Source organism: Oncorhynchus mykiss, unplaced genomic scaffold (assembly GCF_013265735.2).
Source record: "Oncorhynchus mykiss isolate Arlee unplaced genomic scaffold, USDA_OmykA_1.1 un_scaffold_189, whole genome shotgun sequence".
In the NCBI taxonomy this organism is placed as follows: Eukaryota; Metazoa; Chordata; class Actinopteri; order Salmoniformes; family Salmonidae; genus Oncorhynchus; species Oncorhynchus mykiss.
The window spans coordinates 676244-692644 of record NW_023493675.1 but is presented as its reverse complement, the minus strand read 5'-3'; the positions used below and the strand labels follow the sequence as shown (position 1 = coordinate 692644).

The 16401-nt window shown below is 40.1% G+C and overlaps 1 protein-coding gene across 3 annotated transcripts; it reads left to right on the top strand.

Moving 5' to 3' along the window:
* The first annotated feature begins 523 nt into the window (after positions 1-523).
* Positions 524-7082, top strand: LOC118936406 (zinc finger protein 23-like). 3 transcript variants are annotated; one of them, XM_036972672.1, is made up of 4 exons: positions 524-1933; positions 2395-2489; positions 2642-2819; positions 6171-7082. In XM_036972672.1, the coding sequence occupies exons 1-4, from the start codon at positions 1630-1632 to the stop codon at positions 6704-6706; spliced, it is 1113 nt and encodes a 370-aa protein (XP_036828567.1). In that variant the 5' UTR covers positions 524-1629; the 3' UTR covers positions 6707-7082. The 3 variants fall into 3 exon arrangements, with proteins under 3 accessions (XP_036828567.1, XP_036828569.1, XP_036828568.1); XM_036972674.1 differs by lacking the exon at positions 6171-7082 and adding an exon at positions 5142-5411 and having other exon boundaries at positions 527-1933; XM_036972673.1 differs by lacking the exon at positions 6171-7082 and adding an exon at positions 5139-5425 and having other exon boundaries at positions 529-1933.
* Positions 7083-16401: the final 9319 nt, after the last annotated feature.

Below are 16401 nucleotides of genomic sequence, written 5' to 3'. Positions count from 1 at the left end.
TTGGTTGCAAGAATTTTATATAATTAGTAACCAGAATTGTTTTGTAGTATTATTTGTTCTGTCTTTTCTGGTGGATTAAACTGAAATTACAACCAACTTTCTATGGCTTGTATTGTTATACAGCCCGACAGGATGCTTTCATTGTGCATCTGTAAAACTGTGTGAGGGTTTTAGGTGACAAGCCAAATTTCTTGTGCCTCCTGATGTTGAAGAGGCTCTGTTGCACCTTCTTCACCACAGTGTGTTCTTGGGGTCCTTTAATGCTGCAGAAGTGTTTTGGTACCCTTCCCAAGATTTGTGCCTCAACGTAATCCTGTCTCGATGTTCTACGGACAATTCCTTCGACCTCATGGCTTGGTTTTTGCTCTGACAGTCTCCTAGCAAGGGGTCTGAATAATTACTGTTATGTAAATAAGGTATTTCTGTTTTTTATCTTTTAATAAATTAGCTACATTTTCTAAAAACCTGTTTTTGCTTTCTCAGAATGGGGCATTGTGTAGATTGCTGATAGAGATAGATAGATAGAAAATCAATTTTAAAATAAGGCTGTAACTTAACAAAATGTGGAGAAAGTCAAGGGGTCTGAATACTTTACGAATGCACTGTACAAACATCACATTGAATATTCACCTCACTTTTGAAAAGCTCCATGAGGAAGAAAGGCTTCCTAGATGATCTTTTAGATGTTCTGTCTTCAGGATGTTCTGGGTTGATGGCTGTTTGAGAGGGAGGGGCAGTTGAGTGAGCTGGGGCCTTTTATTGCCCTGCCTCTGGGAGCCTGACAGCTTGTGACATGATGAGAGAGTGGAAGAGGGTCTACCTGTAAGATATTCAGGTAGGTGAATTTAACAATGACTTGCAGGCAGTTGGTTTAGAATAACTGATGACCAAAAATGAATACAGATTATACCACCACTCAAAAGGGCACTTCAGAGACTGGAAGGGCAAAGGGGCCTGTGCTCTACAAAGGTAGAGCCCTGTCTGTCCACGTCCTATCTGTCCTTAAACAAAGTGGGCACTGCTTCATGTGGCAACAGCAACACTCACCTAAATAGCCCATATGTCACTGGGTGAGTTTTCATTATTTTTGGGCAGCATTATATGAGGTGTTATTTGTTGTTAGCGATGGGCTTTGGTCAATTTAGCTTGGAATATGCTACCATTGTCAATCTGTCACCTAATCCTACCTAATGAGCAGGCCAAACCTGGAGGAAAGTATTGGCTGTAAGAAGGAAGAGAAGACATAACATCTGTTTCTTTTTAAATGACTTCTTATGACATTGCTTGCCAGAATAAACATTAATTAATATTTTTCCAAACTGCGCTACCCACTCCAGATGGCGATATGAGTTTTTGAGGTGATGCTTCTTGTGTGACGTATAAACTAGTGGACGGAACTGGAGGCTTCTTCAACAGCGACAAAAGGCTTTCTGATTCAACCAACGTGGTGGTTTGCTAGCGAACATTAAACCGAAACATTGAAGCGTTTAAGAAAAATCTTGTGTATATTATTCTTAGTGTTCTAAGCACAATTCTATGTACATATCTACTCGTTCATTGAAACGTAGATTGCTTGTTAAATTAGCTAATGTGGTAAATTGATACTGCACTAGGCTAATCGCCCGGAACATGAGCTCACTAATCTCGACGGAGAAAGAAGCTTTCAGGATGAAAAGGGAGGAAGAGGAGGCTATCACATTGAAAGAAGAAGAGGATGATATTACAGTGAAAGAGGAATATGGAAAAGAGGTTGTCAGAGTGGAAGAGGAGGAGGTAGAAGCTTTCAGAATCAAAAAGGAGGAAGATGCCGTAATATTGAAAGAAGAGGAAGAAACTTTTGGAGTAAAAGAGGAAGAGGCTATCTCAATTAAAGAGGAGGAGGAAGACATTTTGGGAGTGAAAAGGGATGAGGCTGAAGATTCGATTAAGACCAGTGAGTACTGACTTTAAAACGGGCACCAAATATGCATTTCTTGAACTAATGTGGGGTTTGAAAGAGGCATTCTACTGAAGTTCTACACTTTAATATGTTGTTCAGTACTCAATACATTGTTAAAGGTGCTATCCGTCATTGGTACATATATTTAGACTTTTATATTAGATTTATTGAAATATCCACGTAGTCCACATTAAAGTGCACTTCATAAAACAGGCTTTTCAGAATTCAACATCGGTGCATAATTTATACTTAAATTATCAAAGGGACGCAAAAGCCACCCATTTCGTGGAACGACCCTTTTACATTTGCAACACAAACAATATTTTAGGAAATCACGATGAAAGCTGCCTTTATAGGCACTTTTTTTTAATACATATTCATGCCTCTTGTAAGACTCTGTGATTGCAATAGAAGATCATAAGTTCAACATCTGTTTGATGTTCTCGTTCATACAGGAGAGAGACATGACTTTCGTGGATCCTCTGGGGAGCCTCAACAACATCCTGATGCTGACGAAGTAGAGAGTTGTTCCAGATCAGAACACCAGATGGTACAGCTTGGTCTGGTCTAGCATACAGCTTGGTCTGGTCTAGCATATAGCTTGCTCTATCTGAGTCTGGGTTTCTGTAAAGCACTTTATGACAACAGTGACATCAGCATCCATAATGATATGTGTCTGTGTCCCCTCTTTATGGTTACCAGGACAACGCTAGCCCTTCCTCTCTCCCGGAGTCCCCGTGTCGTGCCTCTCCCGGTATTGGCTTACTGTTGGGTAGGAAGAGGTTGTCTGTGCTGCTGGTGGACTGCAGGAAAACAACGGGGCTGAGTGGAACTGTGAGAGGAGGAGAAGAGAAGAAAGGATCAGATTTGACTCATCAAAGTAAGTAGTTTAGTATGAACAAATACAACAGATCTGCCCACTTGTACCTGTTAGTGATTCCTATGTTGTTGATGTAAATAATATTTGTTGGTCCGTGGTGTGTAATGATGAGCAACCAGACACTGCCCTTGACACGTTTGAAACTGCTTATCCCAGTTACTAATAAGCAGCACCCATTAAGAAAATGACTGTAAAAACTGTTAAATCCACGTGGATTGATGAGTAATTAAAAAATGGTATGATGAAGAGGGAGGCAAAAGAGATGGCATATAGGTCTGGCTGAATAACTGATTGGCAAACCTATTGCAAATTGAGACATGTGACTAAACTGAATAAAAATAAGAAAGTACACTATGAAACAAAGATAAATGACATGAAGAATGATAGTAAAAAGTAAAATGTCTGTAAAAAGATGTGGAGCATCTTCAATGAAATTTTGGGCAAAAAATCTACAATGACAAGTCACTGGTGTCTGACAACACAGATGGAAAATTGAGGATAATTGCGGCCGATATTGCCAACGACATGCCAACGACATTTGAGTGAAGCCAGTGTGTGTCTGTATGCGTATGACTCAACACTGTACACGTCAGCTACCACGGAAACTGAAATGACAGCAACACTTACAAAGAGCTGCAGTGAGTTTCAGAATGGGTGTCAAGGAATAAGTTAGTCCTAAATATTTCAGATTACCTTAAATTACATGGCCTACTATGCATTATGGAGTCTTAAAGGAGGCCTGTAGCATCTAATGATGAAACATTATGGAGTCTTAAAGGAGGCCTGTAGCATCTAATGATGAAACATTATGGAGTCTTAAAGGAGGACTGTAGCATCTAATGATGAAACATTATGGAGTCTTAAAGGAGGACTGTAGCATCTAATGATGAAACATTATGGAGTCTTAAAGGAGGCTTGTAGCATCTAATGATGAAACATTATGGAGTCTTAAAGGAGGACTGTACCATCTAATGATGAAACATTATGGAGTCTGAAAGGAGGACTGTAGCATCTAATGATGAAACATTATGGAGTCTTAAAGGAGGACTGTAGCATCTAATGATGAAACATTATGGAGTCTTAAAGGAGGACTGTAGCATCTAATGATGAAACATTATGGAGTCTTAAAGGAGGACTGTATCATCTAATGATGAAACATTATGGAGTCTGAAAGGAGGACTGTAGCATCTGATGATGAAACATTATGGAGTCTTAAATGAGGACTGTAACATCTAATGATGAAACATTATGGAGTCTTAAAGGAGGACTGTAACATCTAATGATGAAACATTATGGAGTCTTAAAGGAGGACTGTAGCATCTGATGATGAAACATTAATGACACCTACCTTTTGAAGGCGTCTTCTAACGTTACACACGGCGTCAGGTTGGTGGTGCGGATGATTGGGGTGACGTTTCTCCTCTCATTGAAGAAGACACACGAGCCCTGGATTCAACTCTTATCCTCCAATAAGATCTGGACAGGGTAGGAGTCCACTCTGTCCCAATGGGATGCTTCCTGAATCCCCGTGTCCGGATCTATGTCTGCAAATCTGAAGACCAGACATACAGCATGGAGAGGGATAGTGGCGTTGGAAACTTGCACGCAGCTAGTTTTGACATTTGGCACTAGATATTTAGCCATCAAGGTTAGTTAACTAGTTTAGTAGTGTCAGTTTTGGTGACACTACTAACTGAATGATTTTACTAGCTAGTTAGATATTTTTTCAAATTCATAGGCTATCAAACAATGCCATAACGCTACAAATGTACGACATAGGGAAAATGTATAGCAGGACTGATGTTGGGAACTGGGAAATCCAAGTTCAAAACAAATTTTCGTAGTTGGAGCTAGTTCTCTCCAATTTCTCATTTGTTTTGAACGTACTGAAGTAGCTAGACAAGTGACGGCTCGATCACGCCGACAGTGTCAATGCATTTTGGTCGACCAGAAGAAGTACATTCATTCCAATGTAACGCTGCGTTTGCCTTGCAACATAGCGTTGCAGAGCGTTCTGTGTGGGAAATGTTACTGATGTGCTTTGTCTCTCTCCAATGTAAAAAATATATATAAAAATGGACATTCCTGCAGTCAGCCAATTTTACGCTCCCTCTGAGACATCTGTGGCATTGTTGTGACAAAACTGCACATTTTAGAGTGGCCTTTTATTTTCCCTGGTACAAGGTGCACCTGTGTAATAATCAAGCTGTTCAATCAGCTTCTTGATATGCCACACCTGTCAGGTGGATGGATTATCTTGGCAGAAAATATGTGTTAACTAACAGGGATGTAAAACATTCTGCAATCTTTTTTTTTCAGCAGGTGTTGAACCCTTTCAACAATGGGGAGATTTTACTGACTCATTCCATCAAGTTCCACATGACACGAGAGGCTTCATTCCACGTTCTACTGACTGTTGACATCTAGTGTACTTTTTGGGTTTTGGACTTCCACTTAAAATCACTTATTTTATGTTTAAGGAAGTGTGTACAGTCGTGGCCAAAAGTTTTGAGAATGACACAAATGTTAATTTTCACCAAATCTGCTGCCTCAGTTTGTATGATGGCAATTTGCATATACTCCAGAATGTTATGAAGAGTGATCAGATGAATTACAAAGTCCCTCTTTGCCATGCAAATGAACTGATTCCCCCCCAAAAACTGGAAGCTTCAAAAGGAGGGTGGTGCTTGGAATCATTGTTCTTCATATGTCACCCATATGTCATTGATTATGCAAGAATGGGCTGCCATCAGTCAGGATGGCCCAGAAATTAATTGACAGCATGCCAGGGCGGATTGCAGAGGTCTTGAAAAAGAAGGGTTAACACTGTAAATATTGACACCTCATCAACTTCATGTCATTGTAAATAAAAGCCTTTGACACTTATGAAATGCTTGTAATTATACTTCATCATTCCATAGTAACATCCGACTAAAATATCTAAAGACACTGAAGCAGCAAACTTTGTTTAAAGTAATATCTTCCATTCTCAAAACTTTTGGCCATGACTGTAGGTCGCATTCTGTATCATACAGCTATGAAAGTTATATATTTAGAACTACCTGCTCGATTGGAATCCAGTGACGTCTGTGTCTTGAGTGTCCGAGAACTGTTTAGTTTTTTGTGTTCTGACTTGTAAAACAGAATGAATGAATAAATAAGTAGTGTAAACATTAACAGTAATTACCAGGAAACTCTACAACATTTGTTTTAAAATCACACTGAGATTGTTAAAACGGGCCTTAGGTTATTGAGGGATCTGATTTGGATTTACCCTCGTAGCAAGGCCGTTTTATCATGTGGAGGTTTCATTCTGGTCTCTCTTTAAAAAAAAAACACTGTCTTTGGCAGGAGAAAGACCAGACTCAGAGGAACCAGAGCCAGGGACGTCCAAACCAGCAAGAAGACACCAGTGCTCTTACTGTGGAAAGTGTTTTAACAAGTTAGGGGTCCTGAAACAACATGAGACAATACACACAGGGGAGAAGCCTTACCACTGCTCCAAGTGTGGAAAGTGCTTCAACCGGTCAGGACACCTGAAAGCTCATGAGCTAGTACACACAGGGGAGAAGCCATACCACTGCTCCCAGTGTGGCAAGTGTTTCAACCAGTCAGGGGATCTGAAAAAACACGAAAGAATACACACAGGGGAGAAGCCGTACCGCTGCTCCCAGTGTGGAAAGTGTTTCAGCTGTCCAGGGAATCTAAAAAACCACAAAAGAATACACACAGGGGAGAAGCCTTACCACTGCTCCCAGTGTGGAAAGTGTTTCGGCTGGCCAGGGAATCTAAAAAAACACGAAAAAAATACACACAGGGGAGAAGTCTTACCACTGCTCCCAGTGTGGCAAGTGTTTCTACAAGTCAGGGAACCTGAAACAACATGAGAGAATACACGCAGGAGAGAAGCCACTGCTTACCACAATTCTCCCAGTGTGGAAGGAGTTTTAACCAGAAAAAACAGCCTGAACCAACATGAGAAAATACACAAAGGGGAGATGCATTACCATTCCTCCCAGGGTGCAAAGCTTTTGCCCATTTAGGAAGCCTGAAAAAACATGACATAGAGGAGAAGGCTTTACAGAAGATTAGACTTTGAGAAAACATATTACTCATAACAATCACTTAAACGTCATTAGAGAATCCACACAGGAGAGAGAAATGACTTCTCTTAGCGCGTAATTCCACTACCCAAGACCTATAAGCTTGCTGCCAGCTCTTAGCAAACTGTTGGAAAAAATTGTGTTTTACCAAATACAATGCTATATTTCTGTAAACAAATGAACAACAGACTTTCAGCATGCTTATAGAGAAGGGCACTCAACATGTACTGCACTGACACAAATGACTGATGATTGGTTGAGAGAAATTGATAACAAGAAGATTGTGGGAGCTCTATTGTTAGATTTCAGTGCAGCCTTTGATATTATTGACCATAACCTGTTGTTTAAGAATGTGATGGGGAGAGGTCTATCTGTAATAAAGAGATGCTCTTCTTTTTTGACACCACACTCCAAAAAGCAAGTTCTGCAGGCTCTAGTTTTGTCTAATCTTGATTATTATCCAGTCGTGTGGTCCAGTGCTGCAAGGAAAGACCTAGTTAAGCTGCAGCTGGCCCAGAACAGAGCGGCATGTTTTGCTCTTAATTGTAATCAGAGGGCTGATATAATTACTATGATGCCAGTCTCTCTTGGCTAAGAGTTGAGAGACTGACTGTATCACTTATTATTTTTATAAGAAACATGAATGTGTTGAATATCCCAAATAGCTTGCATAGTCTGTAAGGGAATTCTGCCCTATGTGCACGGAAGAGACCACAGGAAAACTTATTTGATCAGAGGTTAGTTTGTTTAATAAGGATTGCAACCCGGAGTTTACACTTACAGCAATTTGCAAGCAAGACACTCAGTTCAAAGGATGCTGTTTTCCCTTTTTATCCCCTACTGAGGATCACCCCGCCCAGGCTGATGTCCCTCAACTTTAATACCATATAAGCTCATAATTAATAGTTGCTACTACAAAGATGTCTCTGCTAGGCGGAGTTCAGCTTATTGCGTTATTGGCAGTTAGTTTCCCAATGACTCTTCCCCTTATTGCTATCATGTAAGACTGGAAGTAAGACTGGAACATAGTATCAACAGGAACTCTTAGTTCCCTTTATCCATCTGTTACCTAAAATATAGTTTTAACACACAGACATCTGACTTTGTACAGTTGACCTTTTCATGCACTTGCAAGGTGTCTACCACTGATTCTTTATCTCAAGCTAAAGCAAAACATGAATCATTGTACTTTTGTCATCACAGGTGTTCCTATAATGTACAGATATCATCACAGTTCTTACAAGTCAAATTACACACATCTCTGACACACTTATCCCACCAGACATGCCACCGGGGGTCTTTTCACAGTTCACAAGATTCCAGAACAAATTCAAGAAAGCGTACAGTATTATATAGGGCCCTTATTGCATGGAACTTCCTTCCATCTCATATTGCTCAAATAAATAGCAAACCTGGTTTAAAAAAAACAGATAAAGCAACACCTCTCCCCTATTTGACCTAGGTAGTTTGTGTGTATGCATTGATATGTAGACTACGTGTGCCTTTTGCAAAATGTATGTAGTTCTGTCCTTGAGCTGTTCTTGTCTATTGATGTTCTGTATTATTGTCACGCCATAGAGAGGCTTATTATTCTCTATTTTGGTTAGGCCAGGGTGTGACTCGGGTGGGAATTCCAGTTTCTTTATTTCTATGTTTTCTATTTCTTTGTTTTTGGCCGGGTATGGTTCCCAATCAGGGACAGCTGTCTATCGTTGTCTCTAATTGTGAATCATACTTAGGCAGCCTTTTTCCACCTGTGTTTTTTGGGTAGTTGTTTTCTGTATAGTTGATTTGTCTTACAGAACTGTTCATTCTTCTCTTTGTTATTTTGTTCTAATGTTTTTTGATTAAATAAAAACCATGAACACTTTACCACGCTGCGCTTTGGTCCATGCCTTCCGACGAGAGATGTGACAATTATGTGTCATGTTTTGTGTTGACCGCAGGAGGGGTAGCTGCTGCTTTTGCAACAGCTAATGGGGATCCTAGTAAAATACCAAATACTAAACTCTGTTGTTCTCTCTGAGCTCAGAAATAAAGAATTTTGGTTTGACTTGGACTCCAGCAGATCCTTATATTATAATATCCACTACAACTCACCCACAGATTGCTGTTTCATGATTGTCTCAATGAAGAGTTCCTCATTCCACTTTCCTGTGGGCTTTTACAAGCCTCCCACTGGTTGAATAAACATTGTTTCCACGTCAAATTAAAAAACATGCTTAACATTGATGAACCTTCACTATCTTCATCCCTAAACTAGCAACATTAACTATTGTCTATAGTTATTCTCAATGACCTTCCTGGCCTTATGAAATCCTAGCTAAATACAATGTTCCCACCCGTTTTCATGTCTTTGGTTATGCAAACATTTGTTTATTAGATTATATTTCTCATTAAGATGAATATAGTTTTAATTCTGCATGGGTCACGCATTGCTTTGGTCATGTGGTCCCTTATGGGTCAATGATTTTAATTAGAATATAGCAATGATGCTCTCTCCTCAATCACTTACAGTTTCTTTGGAAAGTATTCAGACCCCCTGACTTGTAGGTTTAGGTCATCAGTAAAGGGGACATCTTAAATATTACAATGACCCTTTCAAAGACAGACCTCCCCCTATAACTATTTTTAAAAGGGTAAAATGATCTGTTTTCTATAGCATTAAGGTCAGGGCGTGGTGATGCCCACTCCAATACCTGGACTTTGTTGTCCTTAAGCCATTTTGCCACAACTTTGGAAGTATGCTTGGCGTCATTGTCCATTAAGAAGACCCATTTTCGACCAAGCTTCAACTTCCTGACTGATGTCTTGAGATGTTGCTTCAATATATTCACGTACTTTTCCTCTCCCATGATGCCATTTATTTTGTGAAGTGCCCCAATCCTTCCTGCAGCGAAGCACCCCCACAACGTGATGCTGCCACCTGTGTGCTTCACGGTGGGGATGGTGTTCTTCGGCTTGCAAGCATCCCCCCTTTTCCTCCAAACATAACGATGGTCATTATGTCCAAACAGTTCTATTTTTGTTTCATCAGACCAGAGGACGCCTTCAGGCGTTTGGAAATCACTCCCAAGGATGAACCAGACTTGTGGAGGTCTACCATTTTTTTCTGAGATCTTGGCAGATTTGTATTTATTTTCCCATGATATCAAGTAAAGAGGCACTGAGTTTCAAGGTAGGTCTTGAAATACATACACAGGTGCTCTTCCAATTGACTCAAATGATGTCAATTAGCCTATCAGAAGCTACGAAAGCTATGACATAATTTTCTGGAATTTTCCAAGGCTGTTTAAAGGCACAGTCAATTTAGTGTATGTAAACTTCTGACCCACTGGGATTGTGTAATAATCTGTCTGTAAACAATTGTTGGAAAAATGACTTGTGTAATTAACACAGATGTCCTAACCGACTTGCCAAAACTATAGTTTGTTAACAAGAAATGTGTGGAGTGGTTGAAAATGAGTTTTAATGACTCCAACCTAAGTGTATGTAATCTTTAGCTTCAACTGTAAATAATGTATCCTTCACTATCTATTCTTCACTATATATTGCATCTTAGCTGCTGTGTTTCTGCTCATCCATGTTTTATACTTCTATATTTCCCATTCCTTTACTGGATTATGTGTATTAGGTTTAGTTGTGGTATTTGTTAGATATTATCTGTTTGATACTGCTGTACTGTTGGACTTAGAAACATAAGCATTTCACTACACTCACAATAACATCTGCTAACCATGTGTATGTGACCAATAACATCTGCTAACCATGTGTATGTGACCAATAACATCTGCTAACCATGTGTATGTGACCAATAACATCTGCTAACCATGTGTATGTGACCAATAACATCTGCTAACCATGTGTATGTGACCAATAACATCTGCTAACCATGTGTATGTGACCAATAACATCTGCTAACCATGTGTATGTGACCAATAACATCTGCTAACCATGTGTATGTGACCAATAACATCTGCTAACCATGTGTATGTCACCAATAACATCTGCTAACCATGTGTATGTGACCAATAACATCTGCTAACCATGTGCATGTGACCAATAACATCTACTAACCATGTGTATGTGACCAATAACATCTGCTAACCATGTGTATGTGACCAATAACATCTGCTAACCATGTGCATGTGACCAATAACATCTGCTAACCATGTGTATGTGACCAATAACATCTGCTAACCATGTGTATGTGACCAATAACATCTGCTAACCATGTGTATGTGACCAATAACATTTGATTTGATTTGAACAAAACAAATCCATGTGATGTTTGATCAATGTGGAAAACGGATTTGTAAAAATCCATCTACATAAGGTATTTTTTTATTAATTTTCAAACAACTGGTAACCAGTTACTGGTGACATTTAGTGTTTCACCCAACTGGCAACCTAAATCCAGTGACTGGTGATATTTTGTGTTTCACCCAACTGGCAACCTAAATCCAGTGACTGGTGATATTTTGTGTTTCACACAACTTGCAACCTAAATCCAATGACGGTGGACATTTTGTGTTGATTTCATGTTGAATTCACTTTAGTTGAGGACTCAAAGAAATGTAAATAGAAACTAGATGTTGAACTGATGTCTGTGCCCAGTGGGACGGTTTGAATAAGCGGCAGGTGTTGGATCAATATCCACCTTAGTAGCTAAATTTCCATGCAATTTGTGACAGATTTTCATGTGAATATTCTCAAATCTGCATGAAACAATATACGCATTTTCCCACCGGAAATGTTTGCATCAAAAAAGTATTTGCGTGATGACGTAATGCACGGAAAAAATGTTTTCCTGCTGAATTCCCATGTACTGAATGAAAAATGCAAGTTAAATGGGTTTCCATCGCATTTTCAACTCTACTGAGGGTTTTGAAAAACCGTTGAGTTATATAGCAAAAGTCCTCTTGTCCCGTGCACTGTAGCCAACAGCTCAAAGATACAGTGTTGGTAGGCTACCGACACGATGAGATTATTATGGATGAGAGCGACATTATTTTATTTGTCAAATGGCAACCAAGCATCAATCATCATCATGTCACCAGAAGAAGACCCTCAAAATGTATTGGAAAGGAGCATCAAGCTCAACACATGCACTTTCACCACCCTGTGAAGTTCATCATTTATTTAATCTGTAGCCTAATAAATGCATGGGTTCCCAAATCGTAGTGGGAGGACCACACAATATATCATCGCGTGACTCCAAGTTAACTAAGATATGATCGTTATTAAATCAATATTTGCGCCATTTCTCGTTTATACATTTTTACTGACACAAAAAGACCCCACCATGTCAAACGAAGTAACAAATCGTCTGTCGGTATTTAGAAAAGTATACAGGCATATCCTGTTTCCATCAGCCCGGTCATTACTTTGGAAATGGTTGGATCAATATCCACCTTCATGATATGGATGAAGCCTGATTTGGAATGTCTGAGTAGTTCTATATGATGTCATAATACACCCCTCTGATAATCAAGTGATGTTCACATGTGATGCATTTGCTCCATTGTTTACATTTAAATTGGAGGCCCACTCTGATGATGTATATCTTAAATGAAAAGTATGGTGACATCTTAGTGTGGCTTGAAATGAATAGGATTATTAATCATAAACTCCTATAGCAACAATACACTGTGGCTTTGACTTCAAGAAGAGAATGGGCTGATGGGTGGTGGTGCTACTCTATAGGTAAGGCTGTTCAATATGAATGTTCAATACACACAATAGGTTGATCGGTAGCTAGTTAGCTAGCTGTCCAGTCTAATACAAATGTTCAATACACACAATAGGTTGATCAGTAGCCAGCTAGCTGCTACGTCTTTAGCCGGACAGCTAGCTAACACGGCTAGCTAACACAGCTAGCTAACACAGCTCGCTATCAACAAAGTCAAAATGGACTCCAGGCCTGGTGGTGGCAACAGTGCACAACAACCACTGTTTACCGGAGCTTCCTGAGTGAAAAATAATTTGGCTATATAAAGAGGGCACGACAAACCCTATTCCCCCTCAGGAGACTGAAAAGGTTTGGCATGGGTCCTCAGATCACAACGCAGGCAAAGATGAACAGAGAAAAGTACAGAGAGATCCTTGATGAAAACCTGCTTCAGAGATCTCAGGACCTCAAACTGGGGCAAAGGTTCACCTTCCAACAGGACAACGACCCTAAGCACACAGCCAAGATAACACAGGAGTGACTTCAGAACAAGTCTCTGAATGTCCTTGAGTGGCCCAGCCAGAGCCCGGACTTAAACCTGACCGAACATCTCTGGAGAGACCTGAAAATAGCTGTGCAGCAACATTCCCAATCCAACCTGACAGAGTTTGAGAGGATCTGCAGAGAAGAATGGGAGAAGCTACCCAAATACAGGTGTGCCAAGCTTGTGTTGTCATACCCAAGAAGGCTTGAGGCTGTAATCACTGCCAAAGGTGCTTCAACAAAGTACAGAGTAAAGGTTCTGAATACTTATGTAAATGTAGTATTTCAGTTCAAATTCCTAAAAACATGTTTTTGCTTTGTCATTATGGGTTATTGTGATGTGATTATGGGTTATTGTGATGTCATTATGGGTTATTGTGATGTCATTATGGGTTATTGTGATGTCATTATGGGGTATAGTGATGTCATTATGGGTTATTGTGATGTCATTATGGGTTATTGTGATGTCATTATGGGTTATTGTGATGTCATTATGGGGTATAGTGATGTCATTATGGGTTATTGTGATGTCATTATGGGTTATTGTTATGTCATTATGGGGTATAGTGATGTCATTATGGGTTATTGTGATGACGGAAAAACTTAATTGAATCCATTTTAGAATAAGGCTGTAACGTAACAAAATCTGGATTTCCGAATGCTGTCCTCTCCAAATGTAGCTGTATTTTATTGGTTGGAATTGTTTTAAGATGGCCATACTGTGGATTATTTAGCTGTTTGATGTTTAATTCTAGGACCCCTTTAGGTATATATATATATATATATATATATATATGTGTGTGTAATACCAGTCAAAAGTTTGGACACTTCAAAACCTTAGTCCTTAAAAAAAAGAAAAATCCAGTTATAAACGTGTTTTCAATGCATTTCTATGGGCAATATTAGCAAAGCCCAAATTCAATATTTAATTTATTTATTTATATGTATATACAGTACCAGTCAAAAGTTTGGACACACCTACTCATTCCAGAGATTTTCATTATTTTTTTACTTTTTTCTGCTTTGTAGAATAATAGTGAAGACATCAAAACTATGAAATAACATATATAGAATCATGTAGAAAACAAAAAAGTGTTAAACAAATCTAAATATATTGTATGTTTGAGTCTTCAAAGTAGCCACCCTTTGCCTTGATGACAGCTTTGCACTCTTGGTAATGTAGAGAAAAGTTAAAATAAAGAAAAACCCTGCAATGAGTAGGTGTGTCCAAACTTCTGACTGGTACTGAATATATATTTATATAGATATATTTAAATCAAATATTGAATTTGGGCTTTACTAATATTGCCCATAGAAATGCATTGAAAAACACATTTAATAACTGGAAAAAAATACATATATCTGTTTTAAGTAATAAGGTTTTGAAGTGTCTGTCCTATATCTAGGCGATATAAGAAAGCTCAGGTAATATTTTATGTTGTTTTACATATATTTAACCCCTTATTTTTGGGGGCACAAAACTACCTCCGTACTTCCATGTGTGTGTATAGGTTACCTTCAAATGAGTTCCGATGATCAACATAGAGAACACACTTTCACAACCCTCCCAAACCTCTCTACAACATCCCCAACAAACACCTTCACAACCCTCCCAAACCTCTCTACAACATCCCCAACAAACACCTTCACAACCCTCCCAAACCTCTCTACAACATCCACAAACACCTTCACAACCCTCCCAAACCTCTCTACAACATCCCCAACAAACACCTTCACAACCCTCCCAAACCTCTCTACAACATCCCCAAACACCTCCACAACCCTCACAAACCTCACAACATCCCCAAACACCTCCACAACCCTCACAAACCTCACAACATCCCCAAACACCTCCACAACCCTCACAAACGTCTCTACAACATCCTGACATCTGGAGATATCAGTGGTCACTCTTCATCAAGAGCAGGTATGATGAATCTCTCATCTCAGACATTACAACTAATGTGCTGTGAGATTAAATGCTGTAATGCTGGAGAAAATCAATTGCAACTATTTATGCAATGGACAAATCTTTCTCTCTCTAGATTGTCCTCCATTAGACTCTCCTGGTGCAGGACAGAGTCAGAGTGCTGGTAATTTTCATGTCTATTGATTTCAATGGTGTCAGAAGTCTCAGAAGTGATGCGTAGCACCAGATTTAGCCAACAGCTCATTTACATCTGTCCAAGAGAATATTTGAGGCCATCTAGATGTGTCTCTCTGAGGCCCACCGGAAGTGATGCAACATTTGAGGTTTTCTAGAGAGCTGCTGCTGACACCATGTCCTCTGTTGCTATGGTTACTCTGATCACTTTCTTACTCAGTCTTTCCTTTACCACACATTATTATGTATATTCTCTGTCTGTCAGCTGACAGACCCTACCAACCAGCTGACAGACCCTACCAACCAACTGACAGACCCTACCAACCAACTGACAGACCCTACCAACCAACTGACCGACCCTACCAACCAACTGACCGACCCTACCAACCAACTGACAGACCCTACCAACCAACTGACAGACCCTACCAACCAACCAGCTGACAGACCCTACCAACCAACTGACAGACCCTACCAACCAACTGACCGACCCTACCAACCAACTGACCGACCCTACCAACCAACTGACAGACAGACCCTACCAACCAACTGACAGACAGACAGACCCTACCAACCAGCTGACAGACCCTACCAACCAACTGACAGACCCTACCAACCAACCAGCTGACAGACCCTACCAACCAACCAGCTGACAGACCCTACCAACCAACCAGCTGACAGACCCTACCAACCAACTGACAGACCCTACCAACCAACTGACAGACCCTACCAACCAACTGACAGACCCTACCAACCAACTGACAGACCCTACCAACCAACTGACAGACCCTACCAACCAACTGACAGACCCTACCAACCAACTGACAGACCCTACCAACCAACTGACCGACCCTACCAACCAACTGACCGACCCTACCAACCAACTGACAGACCCTACCAACCAACTGACCGACCCTACCAACCAACTGACCGACCCTACCAACCAACTGACAGACCCTACCAACCAACTGACAGACCCTACCAACCAACTGACCAACCTTTCAACCTACCTTACCTTATTAAAAACCTCTTCGGGTTACTTTGTGCAATTTCCACCTGAAGACATACCCTAATCTAACTGCCTGTAGCTCTGGCCCAGAAGCAAGGATATGCATATTATTGGTACCATTTGAAAGAAAACACTCTGAAGTTTGTGTAAATGTG

Bases quoted from the DNA above. Each gene is read 5' to 3' on its own strand.
- LOC118936406 (XM_036972672.1), top strand. From the start codon at position 1,630: ATGAGCTCACTAATCTCGACGGAGAAAGAAGCTTTCAGGATGAAAAGG. The intron at 1,934-2,394 runs GTGAGTACTGAC...TCGTTCATACAG, and splicing joins TGAAGATTCGATTAAGACCA to GAGAGAGACATGACTTTCGT. The intron at 2,820-6,170 runs GTAAGTAGTTTA...TGTCTTTGGCAG, and splicing joins ATCAGATTTGACTCATCAAA to GAGAAAGACCAGACTCAGAG.